This window comes from Coregonus lavaretus (genome assembly GCF_964263955.1).
Source record: "Coregonus lavaretus genome assembly, chromosome: 6".
In the NCBI taxonomy this organism is placed as follows: Eukaryota; Metazoa; Chordata; class Actinopteri; order Salmoniformes; family Salmonidae; genus Coregonus; species Coregonus lavaretus.
This window is the reverse complement of record NC_139993.1, coordinates 24230961-24247215: the sequence shown is the minus strand read 5'-3', so window position 1 is coordinate 24247215 and position 16255 is coordinate 24230961. Positions and strand designations below refer to the sequence as shown.

Below are 16255 nucleotides of genomic sequence, written 5' to 3'. Positions count from 1 at the left end.
TTGCATATGCTGTGTTATTGTTTTGTTCACCACAGGGTCTTATGGTTGTAAAAGCCATTCTGTGCATGTATGGATAAATCGGTAACACTTTACTTGACATCCAGTATCGTAATACGGTCATAACCTGTCATAATTTGGTCATATATCTGTCATGACCCATATATTTACACCTGTTGTGACATGTATTGCATTATTTTATGGCTGGTTATGACGCCTACATAAGAGTGTCAACTCACATTTATTCAAATTTAGTTTTTTCCCTGCCAAGAAGTTTCCTTTCGTTTGAAAGTTTGTTTCTTAAATCCTTTGTTGTAATGAGTTTTTAGTCATGTTTTTTTCATTTTAAATAACTTGTAGAAAATACACTATGACCCTGTCATGAAGCATTATGACCATCCTGTGTCATTTTACTTGGACTAAGAAAATAGACTTTCTGACACTGTCGAAGCATTATGACCATCATAATCATATAAGCAAGATAGGCCTATTATGTACATCCCCTTATGTCAGTCATCAGTCAAAAAGAGGGTGTCTTGTCCTGCTCCTGAAATCTGATCCGGCATTCATCCCAGTCATCAGCAACAGAGCATTGGGGTAGGCGCATGTGTTGACATGTAGGCTATGGTGTAATGAATGTTTTGCGTTGTGTGGTAGGTTTTGTGGGTTTTTACACTCATGTAGGTGTCATAACCTGCCATACAATATGTCACAACAGGTCTAAATATGTCATGACTGTGTTATGACCATATTATAACTGGTTATGACAAGTTATATCAGCTGTTATGACATATTATGACATGGTATGATGCTGGGTGTCAAGTAAAGTGTTACCGATAAATCAAATCAAAGTTTATTGGTTGCGTACACAGATTTGCAGATGTTATCGCAGGTGCAGTGAAATGCTTGTGTTTCTAGCTCCAACTAAATAAACAGTACACACATATTCCAAATTTAATAAATTAAGACATATCAGAACGAGCAATGTCAGAGCACGGAATATATGCAGTATCTCACAAAAGTGAGTACACCCCTCACATTTTTGTTAATATTTGAGTATATCTTTTCATGTGACAACACTGAAGAAACTTTGCTACAATGAAAAGTAGTGAGTGTACAGCTTGTATAACAGTGTACATTTGGTGTCCCCTCAAAATAACTCAACACACAGCCATTCATGTCTAAACCGCTGGCAACAAAAGTGAGTACACCCCTAAGTGAAAATGTCCAAATTGGGCCCAATTAGCCATTTTCCCTCCCCTTTTTCAATGGACTCATTAGTGTTACAAGGTCTCAGGTGTGAATGGGGAGCAGGTGTGTTAAATTTGGTGTCATCGCTCTCACACTCCCTCATACTGGTCACTGGAAGTTCAACATGGCACCTCATGGCAAAGAATTCTCTGAGGATCTGAAAAAAAAGAATTGTTGCTCTACATAAAGAAGATTGCCAAGACCCTGAAACTGAGCTGCAGCACAATGGCCAAGACCATATAGCGGTTTAACAGGACAGGTTCCACTCAAAACAGGCCTCGCCATGGTTGACCAAAGAAGTTGAGTGCACGTGCTCAGCGTCAAATCCAGAGGTTGTCTTTGGGAAATAGACGTATGAGTGCTGCCAGCATTGCTTCAGAGATTGAAGGGGTGGGAGGTCAGCCTGACAGTGCTCAGACCATACGCCGCATACTGCATCAAATTGGTCTGCATGGCTGTCGTCCCAGAAGGAAGCCTCTTCTAAAGATGATGCACAAGAAAGCCCGCAAACAGTTTGCTGAAGACAAGCAGACTAAGGAAATGGATTACTGGAACCATGTCCTGTGGTCTGATGAGACCAAGAAACTTATTTGGTTCAGATGGTGTCAAGCGTGTGTGGCGGCAACCAGGTGAGGAGTACAAAGACAAGTGTGTCTTGCCTACAGTCAAGCATGGTGGTGGGAGTTTCATGGTCTGGGGCTGCATGAGTGCTGCCGGCACTGGGGAGCTACAGTTCATTGAGGGAACCATGAATGCCAACGTACTGTGACATACTGAAGCAGAGCATGATCCCCTCCCTTCGGAGACTGGGCCGCATAACGACCCCAAACACACCTCCAAGACAACCACTGCCTTGCTAAAGAAGCTGAGGGTAAAGGTGATGGACTGGCCAAGCATGTCTCCAGACCTAAACCCTATTGAGCATCTGTGGGGCATCCTCAAACGGAAGGTGGAGGAGTGCAAGGTCTCTAACATCCACCAGCTCCGTGATGTCGTCATGGAGGAGTTGAAGAGGACTCTAGTGGCAACCTGTGAAGCTCTGGTGAACTCCATGCCCAAGAGGGTTAAGGCAGTGCTGGAAAATGATGGTGGCCACACAAAATATGTACACTTTTTACACTGTTATACAAGCTGTACTCTCACTACTTTACATTGTAGCAAAGTGTCATTTCTTCAGTGTTGTCACATGAAAATATATACTCAAATATTTACAAAAATGTGAGGGGTGTACTCACTTTTGTGAGCTATTGTATATACATATAATGTATATACATTTACACTGAGTATACCAAACATTAGGAATACCTTCCTAATATTGAGTTGCAAGTGACATCAATAAGGGATCATACCTTTCACCTGGTAAGTCTGCCATGTTTTATACACTCAGTGTATATACAGTAGTAGTGTGTAAAGATAGTATGGACAGTATATGAATAGAAAAGGTGTGTACAGCAGTAGTTATTAGTGGTACAATTGCAGTAGTGATTCCAGTGGTGCGAAGCAGGGTTGGGGTCAATTCCATTTAAATTCCAGTCAATTCAGGAGGTACACTGAAATTCCAGTCAATTCAGGAGGTACACTGAAATTCCAATTTTCTTCAATGCTTTTCAATTAAAGAACAGTTGGAATTGGAATTTGGTTTACTTGACGACAAACCTGGTATGAAGTAACACTGGTTGTGTTAAGCATATGCCTATATACATTTAGTATAATTTTTTTTTACATTTTAGTCATTTAGCAGACGCTCTTATCCAGAGCGACTTACAGTTAGTGAGTGCATACATTTTTCATACTGGCCCCCCGTGGGAATGGAACCCACAACCCTGGCGTTGCAAGTGCCATGCTCTACCAACTGAGGGACTAGTGGGCAGGACTGTTGGGAAGGACTGTTGCTTCGTAGTAGTAGTAGTAGTAGTAGTAGTAGTAGTAGTAGTAGTAGTAGTAGTAGTAGTAGTAGTAGTAGTAGTAGTAGTAGTAGTAGTAGTAGTAGTAGTAGTAGTAGTAGTAGTAGTAGTAGTAGTAGTTTTAGTAGTAGTAGTAGTAGTAGTAGTAGTAGTAGTAGTAGTAGTAGTAGTAGTAGTAGTAATGAATTTAGTCTGTCCCCTTTTATATCTACATTATAATCTTTTAAATATCTGCATCAAAATGAAGGAAATTTTACTTAAAAATACGGATTTTGATAACATATGCCATTTAGCAGACGGTTTTATCCAAAGCGACTTACAGTCATGCGTGCATACATTTAACGTATGGGTGGTCCCGGGAATTGAACCCAATACCCTGGCGTTACAAGCGCCATGCTCTACCAACTGAGCTACAAAGGACCACATGTTATTACTTTATCCGTTTAAGTTATTACATTATTAATAAAATACGTTTTTACACACCTGATAATGTAATAAGTTATTACCATATCTGGGGGAAATTATTACGTTATCATTCAACCGTTTTAATAAGTTATCAGGAGATTTAATAGATTATCTGTTTTTTGTTAGGTTAATAAAAAAACACATATTACATGATTAAAAGTGACCTTATTTGGTGTTATTACGTTATCCCCTGTTACAGGCTTACTCTCCTACCAGTGCTAGTGAAAGACAAATCAGCGAGACATTATAATGATACTCTATTATATGATTTAACACAGTTTCAGGAACATATACTGTCTCATCCTCACTGATCTAATTGGGATCAGGTTATATATCCTCCTGTATGCACAACAGTCCTAGACCTGTTACTAGTCCTAGTCTTATTATGTCAGTGATCTCCCCAGTCAGTAGATCTAATGGCTCGTGTGTGTCCCATGACGCCCAGGTGACAATAGCCTGCGATGCCGTGCTCAACGCCGCGTCGGCCTACAAAAAACAGGAGCCCGACTCCTGGGAGGAGGAGATCCAGGTTTCCAAACATGCCAGGAGTCTCCGACAGCAGGACAACGGCGTGAGGATCCCACCCAGGTAAATAACTGCCTACTGATTGGACTGACAACTGTTATGCAATGATGTAGAAACACCAATGTGGTGGACGGTGGCTTCAGACCAACGTCCCCGTCAGCCATCTGTAGAATATGGATGTCTGGTATAATTTTGTGCGCTTGTGTTTCTGCTAGTTTGTGGGTCCTCTGGTGTTTCTTGTGTGGTTTAGGGGGTCCTTCTGAGTTACTTAATGCAGGGGTTCTCTAACTTTTTGGGTCCGGCGACCACTTTTGTGATAGCAAATTCATCAGGGACCCCTTCATGATCAGAACAACTCGAGTGAGATATATAAAATAGCATACAAGGAGTTTTACTATGACTTTGGCAGTGCATGGCCGGATTAACCAAGTCTCTGGACCTGGGAAGGAAAATTTTTAAAGGCCTGCCTCTTGGCATCGGAGAGAAAACGTTGCCGTTTTCAAGCTAATTTCATGCAATTGTTTTTTATTATTATTTTTACTTTTACCCCCCTTTTTCTCCCCATTTTCGTGATATCCAAATGGTAGTTAGTCTTGTACGGACTCGGGAGAGGCAAAGGTCGAGAGGGCAGAGAGATGTTTGGTTGTTGCAGCTTTAAAGCTAATATCCTGCAATACTACACATTTTGCCGTGAGGCATTGAGAAAACGTTGCTGTTTTAAAGGCCCAGTGCAGTCAAAAATGTGATTTTTCTGTGTTTTATATACACAGAGTATACAAAACATTTAAGAACACCTGCTCTTTCCATGACAGGCTAACCAGGTGAATCCAAGTGAAAGCTATGATCCCTTATTTTTGTTACTTGTTAAATCCACTTCAATCAGTGTAGATGAAGGGGAGTAGACACGTTAAAGAATGATTTTTAAGCCTTGAGATAATTGAGACATGGATTGTCTGTGTGCCATTGAGGGTGAATGGGTAAGACAAAAAATTGAAGTGCCTTTGAATGAGGTACAGTAGTAGGTGCCAGGCACACAGGTTTGAGTGTGTCAAGAACTGCAACGCTGCTGGATTTTTCACGCTTAAGTTTCCAGTGTGTATCAAGAATGGTCCACCACCCAAAGGACATCCAGCCAACTTTACACAACTGTGGGAAGCATTGGAGTCAACATGGGCCAGCAGCATCCCTGTGAAACACTTTCGACATCTTGTAGAATCCATGCCCTGACTAATTGAGGCTGTTCTGAGGGCAAAAGGAACGGGTGCAACTCAATATTGGGAAGATGTTCCTTAATGTTTGGTATACTCAGTATATATTTCCACTCTGAGGCCGGAATAATATTGTGAAAATGATAATGCCCTTTCAGTGTAAGAGCTGTTTGAAAAGACTGCCTGAAATTTCAGCCTGTTTTGGTGACATCACTAGGCGGTAAATTAGTTAATAGACCAGTAAGGAGTTCCAAACCTCTCTGCCAATAACAGCTTGTTTTCAGTTTTCCCGTCCCAACTCAGACCACTCCCAGACAGTCCTACCAAAATGATTGCTTGAGGAATTGCTCTTTTTAAGAAGATATTTTTGTTTATCTTTTACATTTTTATTGAAAATAAGGTACTGAATTGTTACCCAGAAATTATTTGATATTTATACTGAACACAAATATAAATGGAACATGCAACAATTTCAACGGTTTTACTGAGTTACAGTTCATATAAGGAAATCAGTAAATTGAAATAAATGAATTAGGCCTAATCTATGGATTTCACATGACTGGGCAGGGGTGCAGCCATGGGTGGGCCTGGGAGGGCATAGGCACATTTTTAGAGTGGCCTTTTATTGTCCCCAGCACAGGTGCACCTGTGTAATGATCATGCTGTTTAATAAGCTTCTTGATATGCCACACCTGTCAGGTGGAAGGATTATCTTGGCAAAGGATAAATGCTCACTAACAGGGATGTAAACACATTTGAGATGAATAAGCTTTTTGTGCATATGGGAAATTTCTGGGATCTTTTATTTCAGCTCATGAAACATGGGACCAACACTTTACATGTTGCATTTATATTTTTGTTTAGTATAGATAAAAAAACGGCTGCGTTGGACCTTTTTAAAGCTTGAATTAAAGTGCATTTATGTAAAAAAAAAGGTACAATAATTGGGGTGGGGAATACAAGAGGTATTGTGTTGAAAAATAATTTATGGAATACTGTCGATACCAATATCCCTGTGAGCCTTCCAGGCCCATGTTGTCCAGGGTTAAGAACATAAATTGTAAATTAGTATTACATTGTATTGCACCCTCAACTTATTCCACGGATCCCAAAATGTGTTTATTCTGTTAGTAATATGCATGAAAACAATTCAATGTAGAATAAAAAAAAAATATATATATTTTAGAGATCTGGCTGTGGAACCCCTGCAGTACCTCTGCGGACCCCACTTTGGGAACACTTTACTTAATGTCCCTCCACTTTACTTGTGGGATTCTGCCCCCATATCAAGGAATCTCTCCTGGTTTAATATTCCAAAGGACACATAGGCCTACATACATTTTGCCTGACATGGAAGTTACTCCTATTATTTAGCATTAAGAAGCACTAGCGTTAAGAAGTGCTTTATAATGAGAAATGTTAAACACACGAGTGTCCTACCCTTTTTATTGAACATAATTCAGGTCAATAAATTAACTCCAATGAGAGAGAATGCTTTTCGACCATTCTTGCCATTTTGTCCTGCAAGGAATAACAACACTGAAAAAAATATATAAGAGCTAAGCTATTTAGCAACATGTGATATGACTGAATGTTTCCCCGTTCCCCTCTCTTTTCAGTGGCTGGAAATGTCAAAAGTGTGAGATGAAAGAGAACCTGTGGCTGAACCTGTCGGACGGAGCGGTGCTTTGTGGGAAGTGGTTCTTTGATGGTGCCGGAGGAAACGGCCATGCCTTGGACCACTTCAAAGACACCAACTTCCCCCTGGCAGTCAAGCTGGACAACATCACCCCAGACATAGCAGGTCAGTGACACATATTGGGGAAAACAAACTTGGCCTGATTTCAGTGTTTTAATTCTTCCATTAGTATAAAGCAGACAGCCCCTATTAAACTGTCCCTTGAGTTGTGTGTTGTGTATAAACTGACCATAAATCTCCTTCAATTTGTTGTTTTGTAAGTAATCAGTGTAAATGTATGAGTAGCAATTAACTTGTAACTAGGTTTAACTGTTTTGATTTTCTCTCTCAGATATTTATTCGTTCGATGAAGAAGAAGCAGTCCTGGACCCACAAATATCCGAACACTTGCAACACTTTGGAATAGACATGATACAGATGCAGTGGGTATGTCTCACCATCGTTGTAGGAATACAATTTGTGATTTTCAACAAATACTGCCTGTCAATGTCACCAAAAGTAACCTATTTCAAACAGCCATTTCCATTTCACAGAGAATGTGGGCCTAGAATAATATCAACCATCTCTGGGTATGGCTGGACCCCCATTTTGAATGTCCACTCCCTCCTTTTATTCCATTGATTTGAATAGGATGGAACAGAAAATGGCCACCACAACACAAACAACATGCGGCCACGAGTCAGTGAGTGGGAGGTGATCCAGGAGTCTGGCATGAAGCTGAAGGCAGTGTATGGCTCGGGTTTCACGGGCATCAAGAACCTGGGCAACAGCTGCTACCTGGGCACCACCATGCAGGTCCTCTTCAGCATCCCTGAGTTCCAGAGGGCGTAAGTATCACTAGCATCTGGGAGGGTGTGGGAGAGGGATAGAGGGAGAGTGAGAGAGAGGCATCCAGAATGGACCAGAATTAACATACTAAATCAGGACGTTGGTGGGGGGAGGGGTCATGTTTCGCCCTCATACAACAACACCGATAAAGATGACTATGAAAGAAAAGTGACTTGACCTAAAGGTCTTATTACACGTTTTGTACACATCTATTGGATAATAGTTGCACAACAATACCTACAGTACTGTAAGTGGCAGGCTTATACGAGTGGATGAACGTAGTGTTCAATCTCATATTTTCCCTCTAAAAAATCTCTCCTGGACTCATACGATTTATTTTACAGTAGCATGTGTATGATGTCTGTTTTTAATCTCTAGGTATGTTGGAAATCTACAGAGGATATATGACTACTCACCTCTTGACCCCAGCACGGACTTCAGCACACAAATGTAAGTAAATGCACAGTTAAATAACATTGTTGTCATGTTTATGACCTTCACCATGTTGATTTTGATTTAGCTTGTCACATAAATCAGCAAGTTGTTTACCACTGGTGTTTCCCAATCTATTTTGTTCTTAGTAGTTTGAGTAGCTGTTAAAATGCAAGCATGTGTAATGAGTCATATGTGTTTGGTCAATCATTTAATTGCTTTCCTTTTTTATTTGTATGTTGATGGTGGAGATGGTGTTAGCAAACAGCTTTTGTTCTTAGTCAAGTTTGAGCAGCTATTACAATGCGAGCTTGTGTAATAGGACAGGCCATATTGGTTTGTCACTAATCCATTGGTTTCCTTTTGTTTTTGTTTATCCACCAGGGCTAAACTGGGCCACGGACTCCTCTCAGGCATGTACTCCAAACCACCAATGAAATCCGAGCTCATTGAACAGGTGACGAAAGAAGAATACAAGGTATTAGACTGGGTACGTTCAGCTCGATATCTGGGTATAATGTGAGCATGCAAAATTACAGACTGACAACTGGCAATTTGGGAGATGAGAGTGTATTTGTTTTGTTTTGTGGTTTCCAGATAAGTAGGCGAAAGAGCTGTGGGCAACTAGTGTACTGTACTTTTCCTCTCTAGTCATTATTCAGCCGTTTAGTTTTTTTTTACTTCTAGTAATGCAAGTGTAATATAATGAGGAGTCTGCATTCAGGTCAGAACAGAATGTTATTGGTTTCCGATCGTCCTCATTACATGAACAAGCAAAAATAAGTCTATGCTGGTAGTGTGAACAATGCATAAGCATTTGCAAAAACGTCTTTGTTCTGCTCTGTCTTCATTACTTTTTCCTCTGTTCACATTTCTTGATATAAAAAAATAAGTTGCGGAATAGTCGCTAGAAAAAACCCAGACACATTGAATCGAGATGAGTATGAGCTTTGCCTCTATGACACAATGAGCACAGTTACATGCACACAATTATACGATTATTGTGGATAGTCAGATTAATAATATAATAGTTTGTTTAAAATGTTTACATGCTTTGCAAGAATAATGATTTCCCTAATCTGTTTACGTGGACACATCTGAAATCGGGCTACTTGATGGGACTTTAGATAAATGCAGAAAATCGCCAATCAAAATAAACGTTTTAATACCATGACTGTTATTTTTGCGAAGTCTATTTTATTCTGAGTATGGACATATAAAGTTTGTAAATCAAATCAAATCAAATTTTATTTGTCACATGCACCGAATACAACAGGTGTAGACCTTACAGTGAAATGCTTACTTACAAGCCCTTAACCAACAATGCAGTTTTAAGAAAGAAACCAAAAAAAATCATACAAAAATACAATATAAAAGAATATAAAATAAAAGTAACAAATAATTAAAGAGCAGCAGTAAAAATAACAATAGCGAGGCTATATACAGGGGGTACCGGTACCGAGTCAATATGCGGGGGCACCGGTTAATTGAGGTAATATGTACATGTAGGTAGAGTTATTAAAGTGACTATGCATAGATAATAAACAGAGAGTAGCAGCAGCGTAAAAGAGGGGGGGGAGGGCAATGCAAATAGTCTGGGTAGCCATTTGATTAGATGTTCAGGAGTCTTATGGCTTGGGGGTAGAAGCTGTTTAGAAGCCTCTTGGACCTAGACTTGGCGCTCCGGTACTGCTTGCCGTGTGGTAGCAGAGAGAACAGTATATGACTAGGGTGGCTGGAGTCTTTGACAATTTTTAGGGCCTTCCTCTGACACCACCTGGTATAGAGGTCCAGGATGGCAGGAAGCTTGGCCCCAGGGATGTACTGGGCCATACGCACTACCCTCTGTAGTGCCTTGCGGTCGGAGGCCGAGCAGTTGCCATACCAGGTAGTGATGCAACCAGTCAGGATGTTCTCGATAGTGCAGCTTTAGAACCTTCTGAGGACCCATGCCAAATATTTTCAGTCTCCTTAGGGGGAATAGGTTTTGTCGTGCCCTCTTCACGACTGTCTTGGTGTGCTTGGACCATGTTAGTTTGTTGGTGATGCGGACACCAAGGAACTTGAAGCTCTCAACCTGCTCCACTACAGCCCCGTCGATGAGAATGGGGGTGTGCTCGGTCCTCTTCTTTTTCCTGTAGTCCACAATCATCTCCTTTGTCTTGATCACGTTGAGGGAGAGGTTGTTGTCCTGGCACCACACGGCCAGGTTTCTGACCTCCTCCCTATAGGCTTTGTCGTCGTTGTTGGTGATCAGGCCTACCACTGTTGTCATCAAATGTGAACCATTTTTAAGATCCATACTTTCAGTTTTTTCGTATTTACTTCACATAAGAGGGGAGGTTTGCACTGCTGGTGCTGGCACATGCGCAGATCAAATACACTGCTGGAAAGCTGATTAAGCTGTTTACATGTCCTAATAATTTGAAAGATCGCTCAGAAAACCAGGTGTTTTAATCGACGTATGCTTACTTAAATTTTGACCTTACGCCGATTAAGATAAGCAGAGTAAGGTTTTTACATGACTATTTCCATACTCGGCCTACTGCCGTAATCAGTTTAATATCGAATTATACTGAACAAAAATATAAACGCAACATGTAAAGTGTTGGTCCCATGTTCCATGAGCTGAAATAAAAGATCCCAGAAATGTTCCATACGCACAAAAAGCTAATTTATCTCAAATTTGTTTACATCCCTGTTAGTAAGCATTTCTCCTTTGCCAAGATAATCCATCCACCTGACAGGTGTGGCATATCAAGATGCTGATTAAACAGCATGATCATTACACAGGTGCACCTTGTGCTGGTGACAATAAAAGGCCACTCTAAAACGCCATATATGTCTGAAGTTTTGAGGGAGCGTGCAATTGGTATGCTGACTGCAGGAATGTCCACCAGAGCTGTTGCCAGGTAATTGATGGTAATTTCTCTACCATAAGCCGCCTCCAATGTCATTTTAGAGAATTTGGCAGTACGTCCAACCGGCCTCACAACCGCAGACCACGTGTAACCACGCCAGCCCAGGACCTCTGCATCCGGCTTCTTCACCTGTGGGATCGTCTGAGAACAGCCTCCCGGACAGCTGATGAAACTGTGGGTTTGCACAACCGAAGACTTTCTGTACAAACAGTCAGAAACTGTCTCAGGGAAGCTCATCTGCATGCTCGTCGTCCTCCCCAGGGTCTTGACCTGACTGCATTGGGGAAAATGGCAGACATGTGGGCGAGCGGTTTGCTGATGTCAAGGTTGTGAACAGAGTGCCCCATGGTGGTGGTTGGGTTACGGTATGGACAGCGAATACAATTGCATTTTATCGATGCCAATTTGAATGCACAGAGATACCGTGACGAGATCCTGAGGCCTACTGTCGTGCCATTAATCCGCCACCATCACCTCATGTTTCAGCATGATAATGCACGGCCCCATGTCGCAAGGATCTGTACACAATTCCTGGAAGCTGAAAATGTCCCAGTTCTTCCATGGCCTGCATACTCGCCAGACATGTCACCCATTGAGCATGTTTGGGATGCACTGGATCGACATGTCCGACAACGTGGTCGTCAATATCCAGCAACTTCACACAGCCATTGAAGAGGTGTGGGACAACATTCCACAAGCCACTATCAACAGCTTGGTCAACTCTATGTGAAGGAGATGTGTCGTGCTGCATGAGGCAAATGGTGGTCACACCAGATACTGACTGGTTTTCTGATCCACACCCCTACTTTTTTTTAAAAAGGTATCTGTGACCAACAGATGCATATCAGTATTCCCATTCATGTGAAATCCATAGATTAGGTCCTAATGAATTTATTTCAATTGACTGATTTCCTTATATGAACTGTAACTCAGTAAAATCTTTGAAATTGTTGCATTTATATTTTTGTTCAGTGTATTAGTGTGCATGTAAACATACTCAATGTGAGATTTTACAGCGCTACGACCTTTTAAAATTGAGTCTTAAAATCCATAAGTCCATAAGTGTTCCACTTGAATTTCTCAGAAAACACTTGGTTGTCTCGACTGATCGCGTGTCAATGTTTATGATATTAGCTTATTCCGAAATTAAGACTGATATTCTATATTAATGTCTAAAATGGCTTCTCTCTTTTAGCTCATTTACCTCGTAGATAATAATCTGATTGGACTTGATAGGTGAGAGCAGCATGTTTCAAACTACAGTGCTTTCACCTATGTGGTTACAGTGCCTTCAGAAAGTATTCACCCCCCTTTTTCCACATTTTGTTATGTTACAGCCTGAATTTAAAATTGATTAAATTGAGATTTGTTGTCACTGGCGTACACACAATATTCCATAATGTCAAAGTGGAGTGATGTTTTTAGAAAATTTTACAAATTAATAAAAGATGAAATGTCTTGAGTGAATAAGTATTCAACCCCTTTGTTATGGAAAGCTCAGGAGTACAAATTTGCTTAAGTTACATAGTAAGTTGCATGGACTTGCTCTGTGTGCAATAACAGTGTTTAACATGATTTTTGAATAACTACCTCATCTCTGTACCCCAAACATACAAGTATCTGTAAGGTCCCTCAGTCGAGCAGTGAATTTCTGTTCAAATATATTTTATTGAACACACACAAGAATGGTGTATAGGTATGAAAGACATGTGTACAGTTCTTATCTAAACATAAGAGAACAGACATGAACAACAAGACCCAGAGTTCTGGACACAAAACAAATATTACAAAACACGACATACAGAACAGGGACAGGTAGAAAGAAAAAGGGTAGATGTAACCCCCCCACTTATACCCCCCTTGTTCCCCCCCCCCCCCAAATTTGGTAGAGGGCGCTTCCCCCCCCCCTTATTCCACCCTATTCCCCTCCCGACTGCTCGAATGTCGGGGCCAGCACACGCTGCCCAAAGGTAGATTACAATATGACAATTGAGAGTGCGTTAAAAAGTACAAATTCACAGTGCCAACTGGTCCAGGTAAGAGAGGAAAGGCTGCCAGATTTGATCAAATGTTGATAATTTATTGTTCAGAATATATCTAATTCTTTCTAAGTGTACAGTGTTTGCCAATTCGCTGAGCCATAATTTGGTAGAGGGCGCTTCCCTCCTTTTCCAAAACAACAAGATTAATTTTTTTGCCGAAATGAGACTGTAAGAGATGAGTTGTTTTTGGGAGTTGGTTAATCCGTTTAGGGAATCGGACACTCCCAGGATTATCAGAAGCGGGTCTGGGTCTATTGAAGTCTCCAGAACTTCAGAGAGGACCCCAAAAATTCCACACCAATAACCATACAGACTAGAGCATAGGGCAAAGCAGTGGAGTAGTGTACCCTGCTCAGCCTGACATTTATCACACATAGGGGATGTATCAGGAAATATCCTATGCAGTTTAGTTTTGGAATAGTGTAATCTGTGTAATACCTTAAATTGTATGAGACGATGTCTGGAGTTAATGGAGCAGGTGTGGATATACTCCAAGCTATCCTCCCAGTCTGCCACCGAAATATCAGTCCCTAGTTCTTCCTCCCATTTTGCCTTAATGGAGCGTGCGCTAACAGATTGAAAAGCGTCATATAGACGAGATATCAGTTTGTCTGAGGTGGGGCATATTTTTATGCATCCGTCAAACATGGAAGGTTTAGCATTCTCAAATGTTGGGAGGTGTTTTCTAACATAGTCTCTAATTTGTAGGTATCTGAAAAAGTTACTTCTGGGAAGGTTATACGTTTCCCTCAGCGATTCAAAGGAAGCAAAGGTCCCTCCTATATATAAATCCCCTATGGTACTTATCCCCAACTCTTCCCATCGCTCAAAGGTGTTATCAAGGTTAGAGGGGGCAAAGGAGGGATTCCTGGCAACAGGGAGCATGAATGGTATTGGTCTAAGCTCAAAGTGGACTTTAATTTGCTTCCAGTTTCGGACTGTGCTATGTATAATAGGATTGTTACGGTAAAGTGACATCTCCAGATTGACAGGTGACAAAATCACAGCACCAATAGAGAAGGGGTGACACTCCTCCCACTCCATGCTAAGCCAGCTGGATGGCAGGGGTGCGTCATCCAGCAAAAACTTAACAGCGCGGAGGTTAGCGGCCCAATAGTAAAATATAAAATTTGGGAGAGACAATCCTCCTTCCATCTTGGATTTACATAGGTGTTTTTTTACCTATCCTGTGTGTTTTATAATCCCAGATGAAAGGATTGATAATAGAGTCCAGTTGTTTATGAAAGGATTTAGGTATGAATACTGGGATGTTCTGGTATAGGTAGAGCAGTTGTGGGAGGAAGACCATTTTAATGGCATTAATTCTTCAGAGCAGAGAAATTGGGAGAGTTCTCTAAAATTGTATGTTTGCCTTGAGATTTTGCATCAGAGAAGGGAAATTCTCTTTAAATAGTAAGGAGTATTGTTTGGTAACTACATTTCCAAGGTAGATACATTTTTCTGAAGATAACTTAACTTAACTTAACTTAACTTAACTGGAAGATGTTCTAGCCAGGAGGTGTTTTGCAACCGTATGGGCATTAATTCACTCTTGTTCCAATTTATTCTGTATCCCGAGAAGGTACCAAACAAATTAACACCTCAAGATTAGCTGGAATACTAGCTTGGGGTTCTGTTACATAGAGGAGAATATAATCTGCGTATAGGGAAATCTTATTTAGAGTATCTTTAGTATTATAGCCGTGTATTGCTGAATGAGATCTGATCGCTTGAGCGAGAGGTTCAATAATTAGGGCGAGGAGCATAGGCGACAGCGCACAACCCTGCCTTGTCCCTCTGTGAAGGTTAAATCGGGGCGACATTGATTGGTTAGTGAGTATTCTCGCACAGGGGTTCCTATATAAAAGCTGGATCCAATTTATGAACCCATCTCCAATATTACATTTCTGTAGGACCTTCAATAGATAGGGCCACTCAACTTGGTCAAAGGCCTTTTCGGCGTCAAGAGATATAACGGCAAGGTCCACGTTAGGTAACCTCTGAGAATACATAATGTTGAAGAGGCGCCTGAGATTGAAGAATGAGTTTCTATTAGGGATAAAGCCGGTCTGGTCCGAATGGACCAATTTGCCAATTAAAGTGCTAAGCCTGTTAGCCAGAGTTTTTGCTAAAATCTTTTGGTCTGTATTAAGGAGGGATATTGGTCTGTATGACCCTACCTCTTCCGGATCTTTACCCTTCTTATGTATAACTGTAATAAACGCCTCATCCAAAGTAGATGGGAGAGCTCCATCCTCATTGGCCCGAACCAACATTTTGTGCAGGTAGGGAGAGAGCATGTTGCTGAATGTTTTATAGAATTCACCAGGGTATCCATCTGGGCCCGGGGTCTTGCCACTCTTTAGAGATTTAATTGTTTCTCTAATTTCTGGTTCAGGGCAGGAAGATTACAGTCCTCCAAAAAGTTTTGCATAATTAAGGGGTTAGGATCCGCTTTAGATGTATATAGAGTCTCATAAAACTGACGGAATCTGTCATTGATGTCTTTGCGGGAGGAGAGTAATTCCCCAGATGCAGATTTAACTTTGTCTGGCGAGTAATTTGTGTGGTTTGTCACCAAACTCAAAATATTTTTGCTTGGCATAGAGAAAAGATTTAGCAATTTTAGCCGAGAGGATCTGATTGTATTTACATTTTAAAGACATCATTTTTTTATGTTTCTCCATAGATGGATGTCTAGCATTCTCCCTGTCCAGTAAGTGAAATTGTCCCTCCAGTTCTACCAATTTTTTTCTGTTTTGCCTACTCCTGGCAGTCTGAAAGGAGATGATACAGCCTCTCAAATAAGCCTTCAGCGTTTCCCACAATAATGCTGGGGAAGTCTCTGTGTTGTCGTTGGTATCAAAGAAAAATGTAATTTGGCCTTTAAGATGTTCACAGAATGTTGGTTCTGTGAGGAGCTGAGGATTCAACCTCCAGACCCTCTCGTTTGGTACGATGTCACCCAATCTCAGGGAGAAGG

At 41.0% G+C, this 16255-nt stretch overlaps 1 protein-coding gene across 4 annotated transcripts in view; it reads left to right on the top strand.

Moving 5' to 3' along the window:
* The window catches only part of usp13 (ubiquitin specific peptidase 13), a gene marked incomplete at both ends in the record, with an annotated part of 65410 nt that overhangs the window by 17350 nt on the left and 31805 nt on the right, over positions 1-16255 (top strand). For 2 of the 4 annotated variants that reach the window (XM_084164517.1, XM_084164515.1), the window contains 6 exons: positions 4063-4205; positions 6970-7154; positions 7381-7475; positions 7686-7876; positions 8256-8327; positions 8694-8787. In XM_084164517.1, coding sequence (XP_084020643.1) covers positions 4063-4205; positions 6970-7154; positions 7381-7475; positions 7686-7876; positions 8256-8327; positions 8694-8787 — 780 coding nt within the window. Of the gene's footprint in view, positions 1-4062; positions 4206-6969; positions 7155-7380; positions 7476-7679; positions 7877-8255; positions 8328-8693; positions 8788-16255 lie in introns of all 4 variants that reach the window. The other 2 variants (XM_084164516.1, XM_084164514.1) reach the window with 2 other exon arrangements.